At 50.3% G+C, this 13,604-nt stretch overlaps 1 protein-coding gene across 3 annotated transcripts in view; it reads right to left on the minus strand.

The window, feature by feature from the left end:
* MGRN1 (mahogunin ring finger 1) overlaps window positions 1-13,604 on the minus strand; it is a 105,561-nt gene that overhangs the window by 5,568 nt on the left and 86,389 nt on the right. For all 3 annotated transcript variants that reach the window (XM_074965661.1, XM_074965659.1, XM_074965660.1), the window contains 4 exons: window positions 6,128-6,237; window positions 3,262-3,485; window positions 2,368-2,491; window positions 1,549-1,594 (listed from right to left, as the gene is read on the minus strand). In XM_074965661.1, the coding sequence (XP_074821762.1) occupies window positions 1,549-1,594; window positions 2,368-2,491; window positions 3,262-3,485; window positions 6,128-6,237 (504 nt within the window). The remainder of the gene's footprint in view (window positions 1-1,548; window positions 1,595-2,367; window positions 2,492-3,261; window positions 3,486-6,127; window positions 6,238-13,604) is intronic.

Below are 13,604 nucleotides of genomic sequence, written 5' to 3' on the forward strand. Positions count from 1 at the left end.
CCAGGCATGCAGGAAACAGCCTGGATCTTACCCACGGAGCAGCACTGGAGCAGGGAGATGGCCACCTGGCACTGGGCAGGACGGAGAACCACCCCTGGTGCTCTCCTCCCTCCCCATGTGGAAGCCACCTCCCACAGCAGATCAACAGGCAGCCTGGTGTTACTGAGGGTTTGTCTAGGGAATGAGATCTAGGCTTTTAAGTTGCAGTGAAATTTCCCATCAAGTGTTTGGGAATGGTGGGTGCTGCCTGGCACAATGGCCAACCGAGAGCCTTTGCCTCCCACCTGGCCCTTAGGCGCAGGCTGGGGAACATGGTGACAGCAGCAAAGGGGAGGGGAATGCACACAGCCAGCCTGGCACTGCACTACTGATCTGCCCCGTCAGCCCACCCTGGGCAGAGCTCAGCTCCAGGGAGAGCCGGCTGGGAAGGAACGCATGAGAAATTTCAGTCACTGTCGCTTTCCTAGTTCCCAACTGGCACGGTTTCCCCTTCAGCTTCCACCACTGTCCAAATGCAGTTTTTAAATGCTCCCTTTGGAAGATCTGAGACATGAGACACGCTGGAAGGAGTCACAGCACACAGAGCTCTGCAGATCTTGATAGTTCTTCACACAAAGATCCCTGTTGCACAAAGTCCATGTTTCAATGAAGAATCACACCTGGGGCCCAGCAGTGATGGGTCAGGCGCTGTGTCTGTGCACAAGCACTAGGGGGCGCTCAGTCTCCAAGGAAATCCCATGGCAAAGCTCAGGCTTGTCTAGAGGGTGAGTGCATGGCAAACTGGGGTGTCAATCTGCAGCACAGCAGCCTGCCCCTGCGCTAACTGGCCATGTGGACCCTGCTACCACACGCAGAGCTCCCGAGCGCTCAATGCACACAGGGGAATGTTTACGTCTTGCCTCTGAGTTGGGAGGTGAGATTCCCAGCTCAGGTTAGCGTGTTAAGAACAGTGGTGTAGCTGGGGCTGCATGGGTGGCTGCTCAGACCAGCCACCTGTGTATGTACCCGGGATCCAGGCAAGTACGTATTCCAGCAGCTATCCCAAGCCGCGGCCCATGCTACCCCAGTTCCACTATTTTCAGCGTGCTAGCTCAAGCAGAGCTAGTGCAGGTATGTCTGCACAGGCTGGAAATCACATCTCCCAGATTAAACGTGCACATACCCTGAGTGCATGGTCGAAGGATCCATGTGGCCAGTTGATACGCAGCAGGCTAGCGTGCTGCAGATTAACCCCCCAGCTTGTTGCCCAGACAGGCCCACAGACTGGGGAATTGCAGCTGATTAGCCATTGTCAGATTCAAGTTTCCAAGGGGAACTGGAAACCCCAAAGCCGGTCCCTGGCAGAGGGATTCCCACATTCAACAGAGATCAGTGACCCGGGCATGTGATCCTAGGCTGAGACCATGTCCATCCCCAAGGAGCACCTTCCAGAGGGATTAGAAGGAGTCCTGCCATAAGCTGAGAGAGCAAGGCCAAAAGGCTAGCAGGGGGTCAATTCCAGCCTCAAACTCCACCCTCTAGACTAACTTATCTTAAGGCAGGACGTACCTTGCTGCAGAGATGAGATCCCCTCCATTTCTTCAGCCACTATGCTCTGGAAAAGGAGAGAACAGAATGATCTCTGCAGGCTGGAACCTCTCCCCTCGGACTCAGTATACTGTACCGACATGCTCAGGAGGGCTGTGCCCAGGACGGGGGGCAGCCTGATGCCCCGATACAGGGTGCCCAGCATTATCACCACACTAGTACCGTACTGGCCTGGGGAACGAAGGTGGCCACCTGTCCAGTCACACCACCCCCTGCTGAAACCCCCTCCTGGAGGTTCCCAGGTGTCAGATGCTGATTGTGGGTGCACTGGGCAGGCCCAGGTTGGGGGGTTCAGAGCTAGGAAGCTGCAAAGCCAGCTGCAGTGATTGGAGCCAGAATTAACCTAGATCTGCCACTCAGAAACCCTTCTGCACCGGCAGGAGCATCCCATGTTAACAAAGCCCTTCAGGCGCCAGCCCCAAGGGGTTAGAAATGCCCTCCCGGGCTGTAATTGTAATAGTTCCCATTGTGCCCAGGGGGAGGGGTTGGCAGCTTGGGAAACCCAAGGCATTGGGGGTGGGGGGTAGAGAGCTGTGGAGTTAAGGGAGATGGGAAGTGTTTGGGGCTCCCCGGCAGCAGACTCCGGGCTCCTTCCCATCACGCACTAAAGGGTTTACCCTGAGCCCTGTTACTCAGGAAGATCCTGCCCGAAATGCACCTCCCCCCAGACTGGCACCCGTAGCCAGCCGCCAGGCCATAGCCCAGAGAGTGGCCTTTCACTGGTGCAGGGCTCATGGGGCAGGGAGCGACCAGGGTTGAGTGCTTGGGATGGGGACTTACTCCAGGAGAGCTGTTCTTCCTCAGTACCAGCTCGGCCCCGCTCAGCGCTGGCTGGGAGTCTGAGTCCTCAGAGAGCTTCTCCTCATCCTCTTCGTGGATCGGCGACGAAGGAGATCGTAACGCACTGGGGGTAGGAGAAGAGTGACGTTGCAGAGAGCCACAAAACACAGCAATTTACATTCCCATGGCACCTCCCAGCCCCCGGCAGGCACAGCACAGCAGAAACGGCAGAAGCCAGGAGGTGCACAAGAGTGCAGGCAGGGGAACGTGTGATCAGGAACCTCCCTCTCATAGAAAGGGCCACAAGGGCATAAGCAGCCGCTTCGAGTGCTCAGACCCCTGGTGCGTGTCATTTGAGACACAAGTCAACAGTCACCTGCACAGAACCTGCTCAGCAGGGCAAAGGGTCACCTCAGGCCTGCTGGGATCTGAACTTGGCATTCCCAGGAGTTTCAGCCCCTTCTTGCAATGCTTGTCAGGGCTCTGCTTCCGGACTGGGCCTCCACGTGTCAAGGGGAGGTTCACCTGCCTGGGGCTTGAGGGGCATGATACCAGAAAAAGCTCAAAGGAAGTGTGGGCATAGAACTGGGGGTGCGGGACATGGGGGGTGTGAAAGCACAGCTGCAAAACCAGGCTGAAAATCCGGGGCTGCCACTTCCCAGCCTCACACGGCACTAGGACAGCAGATCGCTGTGTGACCAGGAGCCAGGAAGGCTACTCCCCAGCTCAGTGTGTTTATGGACAGCTGATATGAGAAAGCTGGGGACCTCCTGTGATGCAGCCTACGGAGACAGATGGGAATGGTCGGTAGCTCTGAGCTCTCTAGGGGTATTTTAGAAGGCACGTGCAGGGAAGAGGCCCTGGGGGAGGGACGTTTCCGAAGTTAGGGCTGACCTGTCTGGAGATTTGCTCCGCTTGCTCTTTTGAGGGCCGCTCTCCATGGCTCTGTCAATCCCGGCTAGTGGGCGGCCGGCTGGGGGCAGTCCATCCACCACCCCAGTGTAGCTGATTTCCTCGTACAGAGGAGCGGAAGGGATGGATGGGGAGATGGAGCGGAGGCCATTCAATGCTTCCAGCAGCGAAATGGGCTCATATCCTGGAGGGATGTTGTCGGAGCTCTGCAGGTGAGGAAAACAGGGGTAATATTAGGCAACCCCACCAAGCTGGACCCAGTGCGAAACCGGGATCCCTGCTTTATTCTTTGCACAGTAAATCCTTTGCTCCTTTAATGGTTAATTTAAAGGGGCACCACCAGCTTAAAATTTTGTGCACACATCTGTTTCAAACAACAGTCAAAATTCTATAAGGGAAAGATTAGAGAGAGCAATATCTTATGTATCTTATGTGCTTGCTATTTGTCAGTTTATTTCTTTTGCGCATCCAACAGCCCTTCCTGCTGCTTCCTCCACATAGTGAGTTTCCTTTGTTGTGTGTCTGGGTCTTTCACATGACTGGGAAACTGGGGGATGAGGGGACATGCCGTACATGTCGACGGTGTCCTGTTAAAAGTAGTTAAACCAATTATTAATCACCATCATCAGCGGCAAACTGCGCCTCAATTCTGCACTGCAGTGCTTGTGTTTTGGGGGCAGGCTGGTAAATTCCCAAAGGGAAGTTTTTATTGCGCTGAGGAGGAGTATAAAGAATATGCCCAGCTCAGCATCTCTGCCACTGACTGAGATGTTATAACCCATTCACTTTGTGATGCCTTTCAGTGCCAACAACATCTGCTCTGACAAAGCACAAGTGCCTTGTAGAGGTTGGTGCATGCGTGCCGGAGGACATGGCAGCGAGGTACAGCACACTGTGGGTTTAGGCAATTGGAGAGGCAGTGGGGGATAGTGAGCTAAGCGAGCAATGAAATTCTTAATTGCATTGACACTAAAACTGCCCCTAGGTTCCAGGATTATTGCCCCACCAAGCTGGAGGGGGCATTGTGTACAGACACCAGCTCAGAGCTCCTGTTTCAGGAGGCAGCAGACGTGAGGAGACAGTAACAGATTGGTTTATATTGGGGACGTTTTCTTCGCAGTCATGAGGGGCAAGAACCAACCCTTTAATTTTGTGTTTTCTTTTTTAAGCGAAAGCTCAGGTGCTGTAGCTCGGTTCTGAGGCCGGGGGATGGGGGTTGGGGGGGTGGATCCTGCAGTGAAGTCCACAGCCAGGGGCCACGCAGGGCCCTGCGAATCAGTCACTGAAACTTACATCTTTAAGCAACAGCTCCCTATCATCGGGCACTTACCACCCAGCTGTCCCTGCAGCCTATTGCTCTGCCTACAGCACCACAGGGAAGGGAGGGATAGCTCAGTAGGAAGGGAGGGATAGCTCAGTGGTTTAAGCATTGGCCTGCTAAACCCAGGGTTGAGAGTTCAATCCTGGAGGGGGCCATTTGGGATCTGGGGCAAAAATTGGGGATTGGTCCTGCTTTGAGCAGGGGGTTGGACTAGATGACCTCCTGAGGTCCCTTCCAACCCTGATATTCTATGATTCTATGACCACTGCAGGGTGCCCTGCGCGATCCTCAGAGGGCTGCAGCTTGCGAGGAGGCTGCGGGCTGTGTCAAGCTTGTATAACAGCATCAGACAACAGCCCTCATCTTTAATGAAGAGATGTGACCTGCAGAGAAAACAGGTCCCAGTGCGCCACGCTCCACCATGAGCCAAGCCCCCAGGCTGATTGGAGCAAGAGGAAGCAGGAGCCTCCCTGGTGTTGAAGATGAGGGTAGCTGCAAGCCTCACTGGATAGGTCTAGGGGATAACAATGGATTGCTCCTCCCTCTCTTAGGTCCGTCACTTGCATTTATACTTCAGCTGTGCTTCCCCCTCCTACTTGCCAAGGCGCGGCCCCTGATTCGCTGCGCTGTACCGCAATAATGAACAAGTCCCAGGGTGCAAACACTCAACTAGAAGAGTTTTAGAGAGGTTTTTTTAAGCAACTTCACAAACAAAGGTGTTTGCTTTACACAAGGTGTGCAGGGACTCTTTTGCAATCAGTTCTGCTTGCATCTGAGACTTGGTTTGACTCTGCTATTGTCAACCCCAACCTCTCTGAACAAGAGTTTTACAAAGAGAGCCCAAGCATGCCCTTCAAAGAGATCAGGGCTAGACAAATCCAGACAAGCTCCCTCAAGCAATCCCATGGGTGGAACAGGAACTCGATAGAGGCTCTTTTGCCCAGTCCTAGAGTCTGGAGCAGGAAAACAACTAAGAAAGGGTTTTGATCTCAGGGTTCCAGTACAGGACCGGGGCCAGGAATCCCTGTGTTCTGATACTGACTCCCTCTGGACTACAGGCAAGTCTCCCAAAATGTATCCATCTGTAAAACAAGGATAATGCTGCTTCCCTCCAGCACAGTGGTTGGGCGAGCGCTATTAGAACGAATGGGAACAGTGTCTGGGGTTAGGGCACTTTGAGCATTGGGAGGAAGCGAAGCCCAGAGTGTTAGCAAGCCCTCGCACGTGGAAGGTCTCACATGCTAGTGAGACTCCTGGTGATTAATGACAGGTTTCAGAGTAGCAGCCATGTTAGTCTGTATCCGTAAAAAGAAAAGGAGGACTTGTGGCACCTTAGAGACTAACAAATTTATTTGAGCATAAGCTTTCGTGAGCTACAGCTCACTTCATCGAAAGCTTATGCTCTGATGATTAATGTGACCAAGTCCACTCACTGTTTCCCTTGCACATTTCCTGTTGGGTAGGGAGACAGCACTCACTTTGGCGGAACACAGGGCCAGAAGCCATACAGGGTTGAGAGTTACTTACAGAGTGCTCATCATGGTCCATGGTCTGGGCCAGGACGGGGCTGAACGAGACGGGCGACAGAGCCCCAGGCTTCTTCCTCACGGCTCGGATCTGCAGCAGGGCGCGGAAGGCTAGGAGGGAACATTGTACAGGTGACTAGATGGCCAAAGCAGCATGCCAGACAGCGCCGGCTTGTGCCACAGCAACTCCACTAGGGACATGGCTCAGACACCCCGTTAGCAGGCAGAATTCACCATGGTGAGACCCTGCACCCCAGAGACCAGGAGCTCCTGGGGGGAGCTGCCTCCAGCTGACTGGCACCGATTTCAGGCTAAGGTCTCGTAGCTGAACACACGGAAGCCAAGTGCTGGTGTCCAGCCCCCTTAGCTCATCCACTAGTGCAAGAAACTGGAGGGAGGAGCAGTCTGGCAGCAGACAGAGCCCCTGGGCCCGAGCAGCATCTGTAGCGAATGAAACGGCAGCTCTATTTATATGGAAATACAGCCCCATGCCCTTCTGGAAGTGCCCACTCTCATAACTAACCTGGGGGGCGCTGCTGCACCTGAGCAAGGCCCTACATCTGCGGCCAGCGCCAGCTGTGTCAGCCTGCCCCCAGCCAGCGACCCACAGGGAGGAGAGGGGCTGACACATGGTGGGAGGCCAGGAGTTGGTACACTGTGGCAATCCCCGATGCAGGCCCAGGGCAAAGATGCAGTCGCCAGGCTCGGGCACCGTGGGGCAGCACTGCAAAGGCCCTCAGACAGGCAGGGACCCCAGCCATGGCTCAGGAAGATTCCTTGGTGCATGGGATGTTGCACTAGTGCTGGGAGGTGTGGGGATGGGGCCAGGCCTGGGGCTACTCCCTGAGAAGTGGGAAGGAGAAAGAAAAGCAGGCCAGGCTCTGACAGATTTGCACACAGAGCGCCAAGGAGACCGTCAGCAGCTCTCTGTGACTGCTCTGCAAGAACCGCGCTGGGGGCAGGAGAGACAGCTCCCTCTACTGTTTCTCAGCCTCAGATTTGTTGCTCCAGGCCAGGGTGGGGGTGAGGAGTTGGCCACTGTGTTAATGTGGCATTAATTTTCTGGTAACGGGGGGGAGTTAAACGATGACTTGTTAACATGCTAGGGCTAGGAGGCACATCAGATGCGCTGAAATCCCCTAGTGAACAAGACTCTGAGATAGTCTGAAACGGGTCCCGGCCCATCCCATACAAAGGGACAAGGTGATTAAACTCAGGCCTCCTTGTTTCATTCACAGGCTCACGTTGGCCTCCATGTCACTACCCTAGAGCAGCCTCTGCCCAGGGTGCAGACAAATCAATGGGTTCTTTTGAGGGAAAAAAATAGATTTTTTTTCACCACTAGAAATCAAGGGTTGCTATTTAAATTACACGGTTTTCTTTTTAAAAAGAAACCTGATTAAAATGAAATCTGAATTTAACCCAAAATATGTTAAGGCCTAAACTTACTATAATTTTTTAAAACATTTAAATAAAAAATAAATATACTGAATCCATGAGCCTCTATCAAAAACTGTGAGATAAAGGCTGCTTTATTGATGTAAAGAATCCAGGGAACACAGCTAACTTTTGAGGTCAAGCTTTATAAATATGGCACATTAGGTAATGCACTGTATTAAGGCCTTATTTTATTTAATAAAAAATCAATTTTATGTGCTGTTGTGTGTGTTTAATTAAATTCCAGTTACTATCCTATTGCAACTTAACACAAATTACAAGAAAAAAGTTAATTAGCTAGTAAATAAGCAATATATTATTCACCATTTTCTAACATACTAAAAATATACAATTAATAAGCATTTGAAAATATTAAGCTACATAATTGCTTAAATAAATGTATGTAGTTATAGTGTACTGTCCTAGGTAGCAAAAAGATGTCCTAAATCTAGAGTAAAGGCTCTATTTAGTTGTAAATCAACATGTTTAAATGGTTATATCAACCAATGACAAGGCACCTTTCTGTAGAAATAACTGAAGTACAGCTGGAAAAGTTGATTCAAATTGATGATTTGGCTGTCCATGGGGTGATTTACATCAATTCACCCTGCCTCCATCTCATTTCTGGCCCCAACTCACTCTCTGGAAAGCTCTAATTTTGTCACTTTGCTCAGACTTAGGTTAAAGGGAGTCTAAGAATACACCAGGCTTGCAACTGTTACCGCTTGCTTGTGCTTAAAGACAACCCAGGGATTAGTCAGTTTCCCTGTTGCCCTCAGCAGCTAGCAGGGCAGCGTGAAGCCAGAGGTTACGGGGAGTTTGAGCTGCGTTGGCTGTAACTTGGTCTAAATTCAGTTTCAGGACTAGACAAGAGCCTCTGATCAGGATGCTGCTGCAGACTTGGATGCTTGAGGCACTGCACACTATCCAGTTGTCTAGGTAAGGGACATGCTGGACACCTAGGCAGCGCAGGCAGGCTGATACACGCGCCAGGCCAAAGGGGAGCACCGGGTGTTGACTGCATGTATCTCAAGCTATAACGTGAAGGTGCTTCCTGTGGCCTGGATGTATTACCAGGAGTATGTGTCCTGCACATCGAGGGCAGCATACCAATCTCCACTCTCCAGGGTAGGGTAATGGAAGCGAGGGGGACCATCTGGAACTTGATTTTCTTAGTTCAACTTCCTGGAAGTTTTGGGGAATTAGGAATAGAATCCCTCTGTGATGACAATGAGCCTTTTCTATCACTCCCCATTGCAGAAGAGACCGGACTTCTTAGAGTAATACAGTCTTGTGAGATGTCCCTGAAAGGGGACCGGGAAGGTGGGCCGCGGGGAGGGAGGTGAACTGGATAACACATTCCTCTTCACATTGCTGAGCACCCACTGGTCTGACGTTATTTGAGTTCCAAGCACTGTTAAAAGTGCAATAGGCATCTTCCAAAAGCTGGGATACATGGAGAGACTGGTATGCTGTCCAAGTGACTGTTAAGAAGCTGTTGATGTCTAGTGAGAAGGGCCTGATGGAGACAAAGCCATCCGGTGCCATCGAGAAGGCCTAGATTGTCTCTTAAGAGTCCTGAAATCTCTGCTGGAAATGTGATCTGTGAGGGCAGAGGTCTAAACTGTTTCCTCTTTGATTGGGGTGTACACCCCTATTGAGCTCAGCTGTCCAGGAGTTTTTCAGGGTGCACGTGACAACGTCAGTCTTTTGAGAGAACAATTCAGACCGCTCAACGGCAAATCCCAGATTGCAGCTCCTTTGGAATTCCAGAAACCTGGAGCCACGGGGAACATCTCATGGCAAGGACAGTGGCCACGGATCACAAGGCTGTATCAGTTGCATCAGTGGCTGCGTGGAGGGATGTTTTTGCTGTGAGGTGCCCTTCAGAGCCATAAACTGTTCCCTAGTCTTCTCTGGTAGTCTGGCTAAAGCTGTAAAATTAATACAATTGTATTTGGACAGGAGAACTTGACGGTTAGCCACCCTCATCTGCAGAGTAACTGTAGAGTGAGTTTTCCTGCCATATATAGCCAGTCTCTTGAGCAACCTGTCTTTAAGCTTGGCTTTGAGATGAGACAGGTGGGAATGCTCACTGGCGGCCATAACCACCAGTGAGTTGGAGACACATCAGAGAGTGTGATAACTGATAACAATCAGAATCCATTTGAGGAGCTTGGCAGCATCTTTCCTGTCTTTTGGCTGCAGGTGGAATAGAAACTGGGGTCGCCCAAGGATTTTCTCTGGTCTCAAGCAGGGCTTCTTCAATGGGAAGGACCACGTTTCCCGTAGCAAGTGTTTGTGCAGCATCAAGGAGACTGCAGATTTTCTTGAACCAGCTTCACCTGCACTCCTAAAGAAGAGGCCACTCTTCTCATTAGGTCCTGGACAACCTTGAAGTCCTCTGGAGGTGACTCTGCGGGTGACAGCCTTGTCTGGAGATGACGAAGTGCGTGGAGGGACATCCAGGGGTTACTTGAGTATTTCATCCTCCTCAATAGGGGACAGTCAGAGGAGCCTGGTGAAAGGCTTCTTGCACTGGAGAAGGGGACCCCGGCTGGTCTGAGATTCTGAAGGAGGTCTCAGTTCCCTTGGAATGGGCCACGACCAGTATGGCCAAGAGAGGGGAACTCCACAGTTGGAGCCTCCCACAGTGGAGGGCACCATCTTGGGGCTTCCTTGAAAAAAGACGAGTCATAGTCCTTAGAATCTGTGCCCCTGTCATGATGTCTACGAGGTGATCTGAAAGGTCAGGATGGTAACAGAGTTCCGAATCTGAAGAGGGAACGTGTAACTCCCCAAGGAACAGAGGGAGCATTCCTGTCGGGGCTCATGGGGGTCTTGAGAGAGATGGGCCCTGTAGTCCATATATCGCATGGGATAAGGAGGTTTGAATGCTGATGAGGTAATGGGTGTTGGCAGTTTTGAAGTCGACTTTGTCAGTGATGACAAAGGCTTCGGTTTTAATTATCGCTCTGGGAAAGCTGACTTCATGAATGGTCCCGGATACGTTGAAAATACTGGCAATGTCTACCACACCAGATGTGTCTGTGTGGATGGTGCCAGGTGTGTCAACAGTATGGACAGGGCCAGTGGTGCGGATAGTGCTGAGAATGCCAAAGACCCTGTGGTGCTCAATACTAGAGCTGGGTGTTGCAGTAATGGAAAGGCTGGTAAAAGGAGACACCCAAGATCTCTTGCAGACAGGAAGGCTAAAGGAGTCAGAGGCACAGACTCGATCATTGGTGGATCCAGCATTGCCAAGGTGGTCTGGATTGTCTGTACAGGTGAAGAGGGGCCTAGTAAAGATAAAGGCATGGGACTCAATGGCCCTGGAGGAACTGGAGTCTGATGGAGCTGGTGAGTGCTTATGTTTACGATGCCTCAAACCGGTACTGAAGGACTTACTGGAAGGCTTGCTCGACGAAGCCTAAGATTTCAAGTGCTTTTCAGCATCGGAATGCTTTGGGTGCTTTGAGGCGGCCGACAGTGAGAGGAAGAACACTGTTTTTCTCTTGACTTGCATTCCGAGATGCGGGCAGCTGGAGGGGCATTCCTTGTGGATTCAGAATCCATCATCTCATGTGCGGGTTCAGTTCCAAGGCAAACCCACCGCCACAGTGAACTTCTGGCAAAAATCCCTCTGCTTTTTAACTTTAGTGGGGGAGGAGGTACAAACTGGATATCTGTCCCTCACAATACCTTTTCCTAGTTAGAATAAGCAGCTTTTGTGCCTGTCCATGCCAAGGAACAGAGGAGGTGGTGGCGGACATGCCCCTTTCGTGGCCTTGGCTCACTGCACAAGGAGAGTAGGAGGGCATGTGCCACCTAGTGGTCTGCTGGCAAAAGCCTTTGACTTGAACACACTGAGCACCCGTATCCCTGCACTGGAACATACATGTGCACAATCACTTGTTTTATCTAGTAGTTATTAAAAAAAACAACAACCCACACACTTCAGCCTGTCTCCCCCCAGTGTGTGTCTTCCCCCCCCACCCAGTTCTTATCCTTTCCCCCCACTTCTGTCTACTCCTGAGTCTCTACATTCCTCCACTGTCAGCAAATAGACATGCTCTGCCAGCAGGTTTCATCTCCCTCTAGTGGTCAGTTCACAAGGAAGATAACGGCCTTCTATTACTACCAATTACTCAGCTCAAGTGGCAGAGGTCCCAAACTAGCTGGTGACCTATGTGAGGGTCAACATGGTTCCACATGAGGGCATCAGTTTTTTCAGTAAGCTTTTTTTAAAAAAAGAAAATGATATAAAAGACTGTGTTAAAAAGAATGTTAAGATTGTACAGTGAAGCACTCATAAGTTAGCCTTACATCTGGCATTTCCTGTCTGTACAACCTTAATTTGCCCCCCTCCAATACATATGCATTATGATATAGTCTTTAGTTACACGATCAGATACTGTTCTTTCCACAGGATCTTCTGAAGACCCAGCTATCCTTTTTAATGGTGATCTGGAAACAAATGGGGGTTTTCTTTGTTTGCTTTTTTATGCATAAAGAATGCCTGAAAGGGTTTCTGTGGTGTCTAGAACAGAGGAGTTTTGAGAGCGCTCTATGGTGCACACTACATTCTAGGTCTTAAAAGACACCAGAAACCAGCAGTATATATGAAGCCAGGCTGTGTGCGTGTGCAAGTATTTAGTTAACATGGTTACTTGGGACCCAACTGTGCCTTTGTGGCTTCATCACATTATTTTTGATATGTAAAGAGCAAAAGCATAAGAGTTTTCTATTTAAAAAGAGGTTACTTTTGAGGGGGGAGGGTTCTTTTTCTTGGAGTACTCTATGGATCCCTTGATTCCCTGCTCTGTTCACTCCCTCTGAGGCACCTGGCATTGGCCACTGTCGGAAGACAGGATACTAGGCTAGATGGATCTTTGGCCTGACCCAGTATGGTTGTTTTTATGGAGGACTAGAGAACTAAGGTGATATCACAAGTATCAAGGAAGTGAAACCCAAGGAATGACAAGGAAAAATGATGTCTAGTAGGACCATTTAAAAGTCTCTGTTGAAGATTTAAATATCAGCATCCTTTCAATTAAGGACCTATAAAGCTTCTCCCCTCCCCCCCCAGCACTTCTCTGGTCTTTTCCCAGCAATTATTTCCCTCCCCCTCAGCTCCTCCATTACCCCTGACTCTCCCCCAGCCTTTGCACTGCTTCTGGCGGTGTGGGAAATACGGTTCTGTATTGCAGTTTAAATGAATTATTACTCAGAGTTCTGTATTAATATGCCTAGTAAGGAATCTATTTGTCAAAAAACATTTCCTGAATCTTTTCTGTTGTCTGTATTTTTACAGACATACTTGCCGACAGGTATTTTGAAATAAATGACCAAAAGTAATTGAAACTGGTGTGATTATATTGTGTTATTTTGACAAATAAAATATTCAGCGTTTTGCAGAATTTTAATTTTTTTGTTGCAGAATTTTTAACTTTTTGGCACAGAATTCCCCCAGGAGTAGTATTTGGTGCATTTACGAGCACCAGAGAGAACACCATCTTCTGAAGCAGTCGGGGACACTTAAATATTTATATTGCAGTAGCTCCCAGAGGCCCCAAGCAGGATCAGCTTCCCAGTATGCTGGGCACTCCACAAATTCACACCAAGACAGGCCTTGTCCCAAAGATCTTACAGTCCAAAACAGTGAGCGGGGGACAGACTGGAGGGGATCCAGGATGGAGCAGGGGGAGAGGAACTCAAGGCAACAGCTGTAAATACATGTTTGAGGAATTTGGAGGTGAAGGGTACCGGGGATATGGGGCGGTAATTGAAGAGGTAGGCGAGTATGGGATAGGTTCAATACATCTGATACCATGGTTTGATTCCGGCTGATCATATGGCTTTCGGGTGGCCAACAAACAAGCAGGGAAAGCCAGCTGCTTCAGGCCCTTTCAAATCATAACACTGAGCTGTTTAGTGCAAGGTTAGCCACCCAGCCCCAGAGACACTTAAACGAGCTTGCAATTAAACGAGTTACAATTAAATGAGCTTGCGTCCACAATAGGCCCTCCCGAGGCTCAGAA

Source organism: Natator depressus, chromosome 10, assembly GCF_965152275.1.
Source record: "Natator depressus isolate rNatDep1 chromosome 10, rNatDep2.hap1, whole genome shotgun sequence".
Lineage (NCBI taxonomy): Eukaryota > Metazoa > Chordata > Testudines > Cheloniidae > Natator > Natator depressus.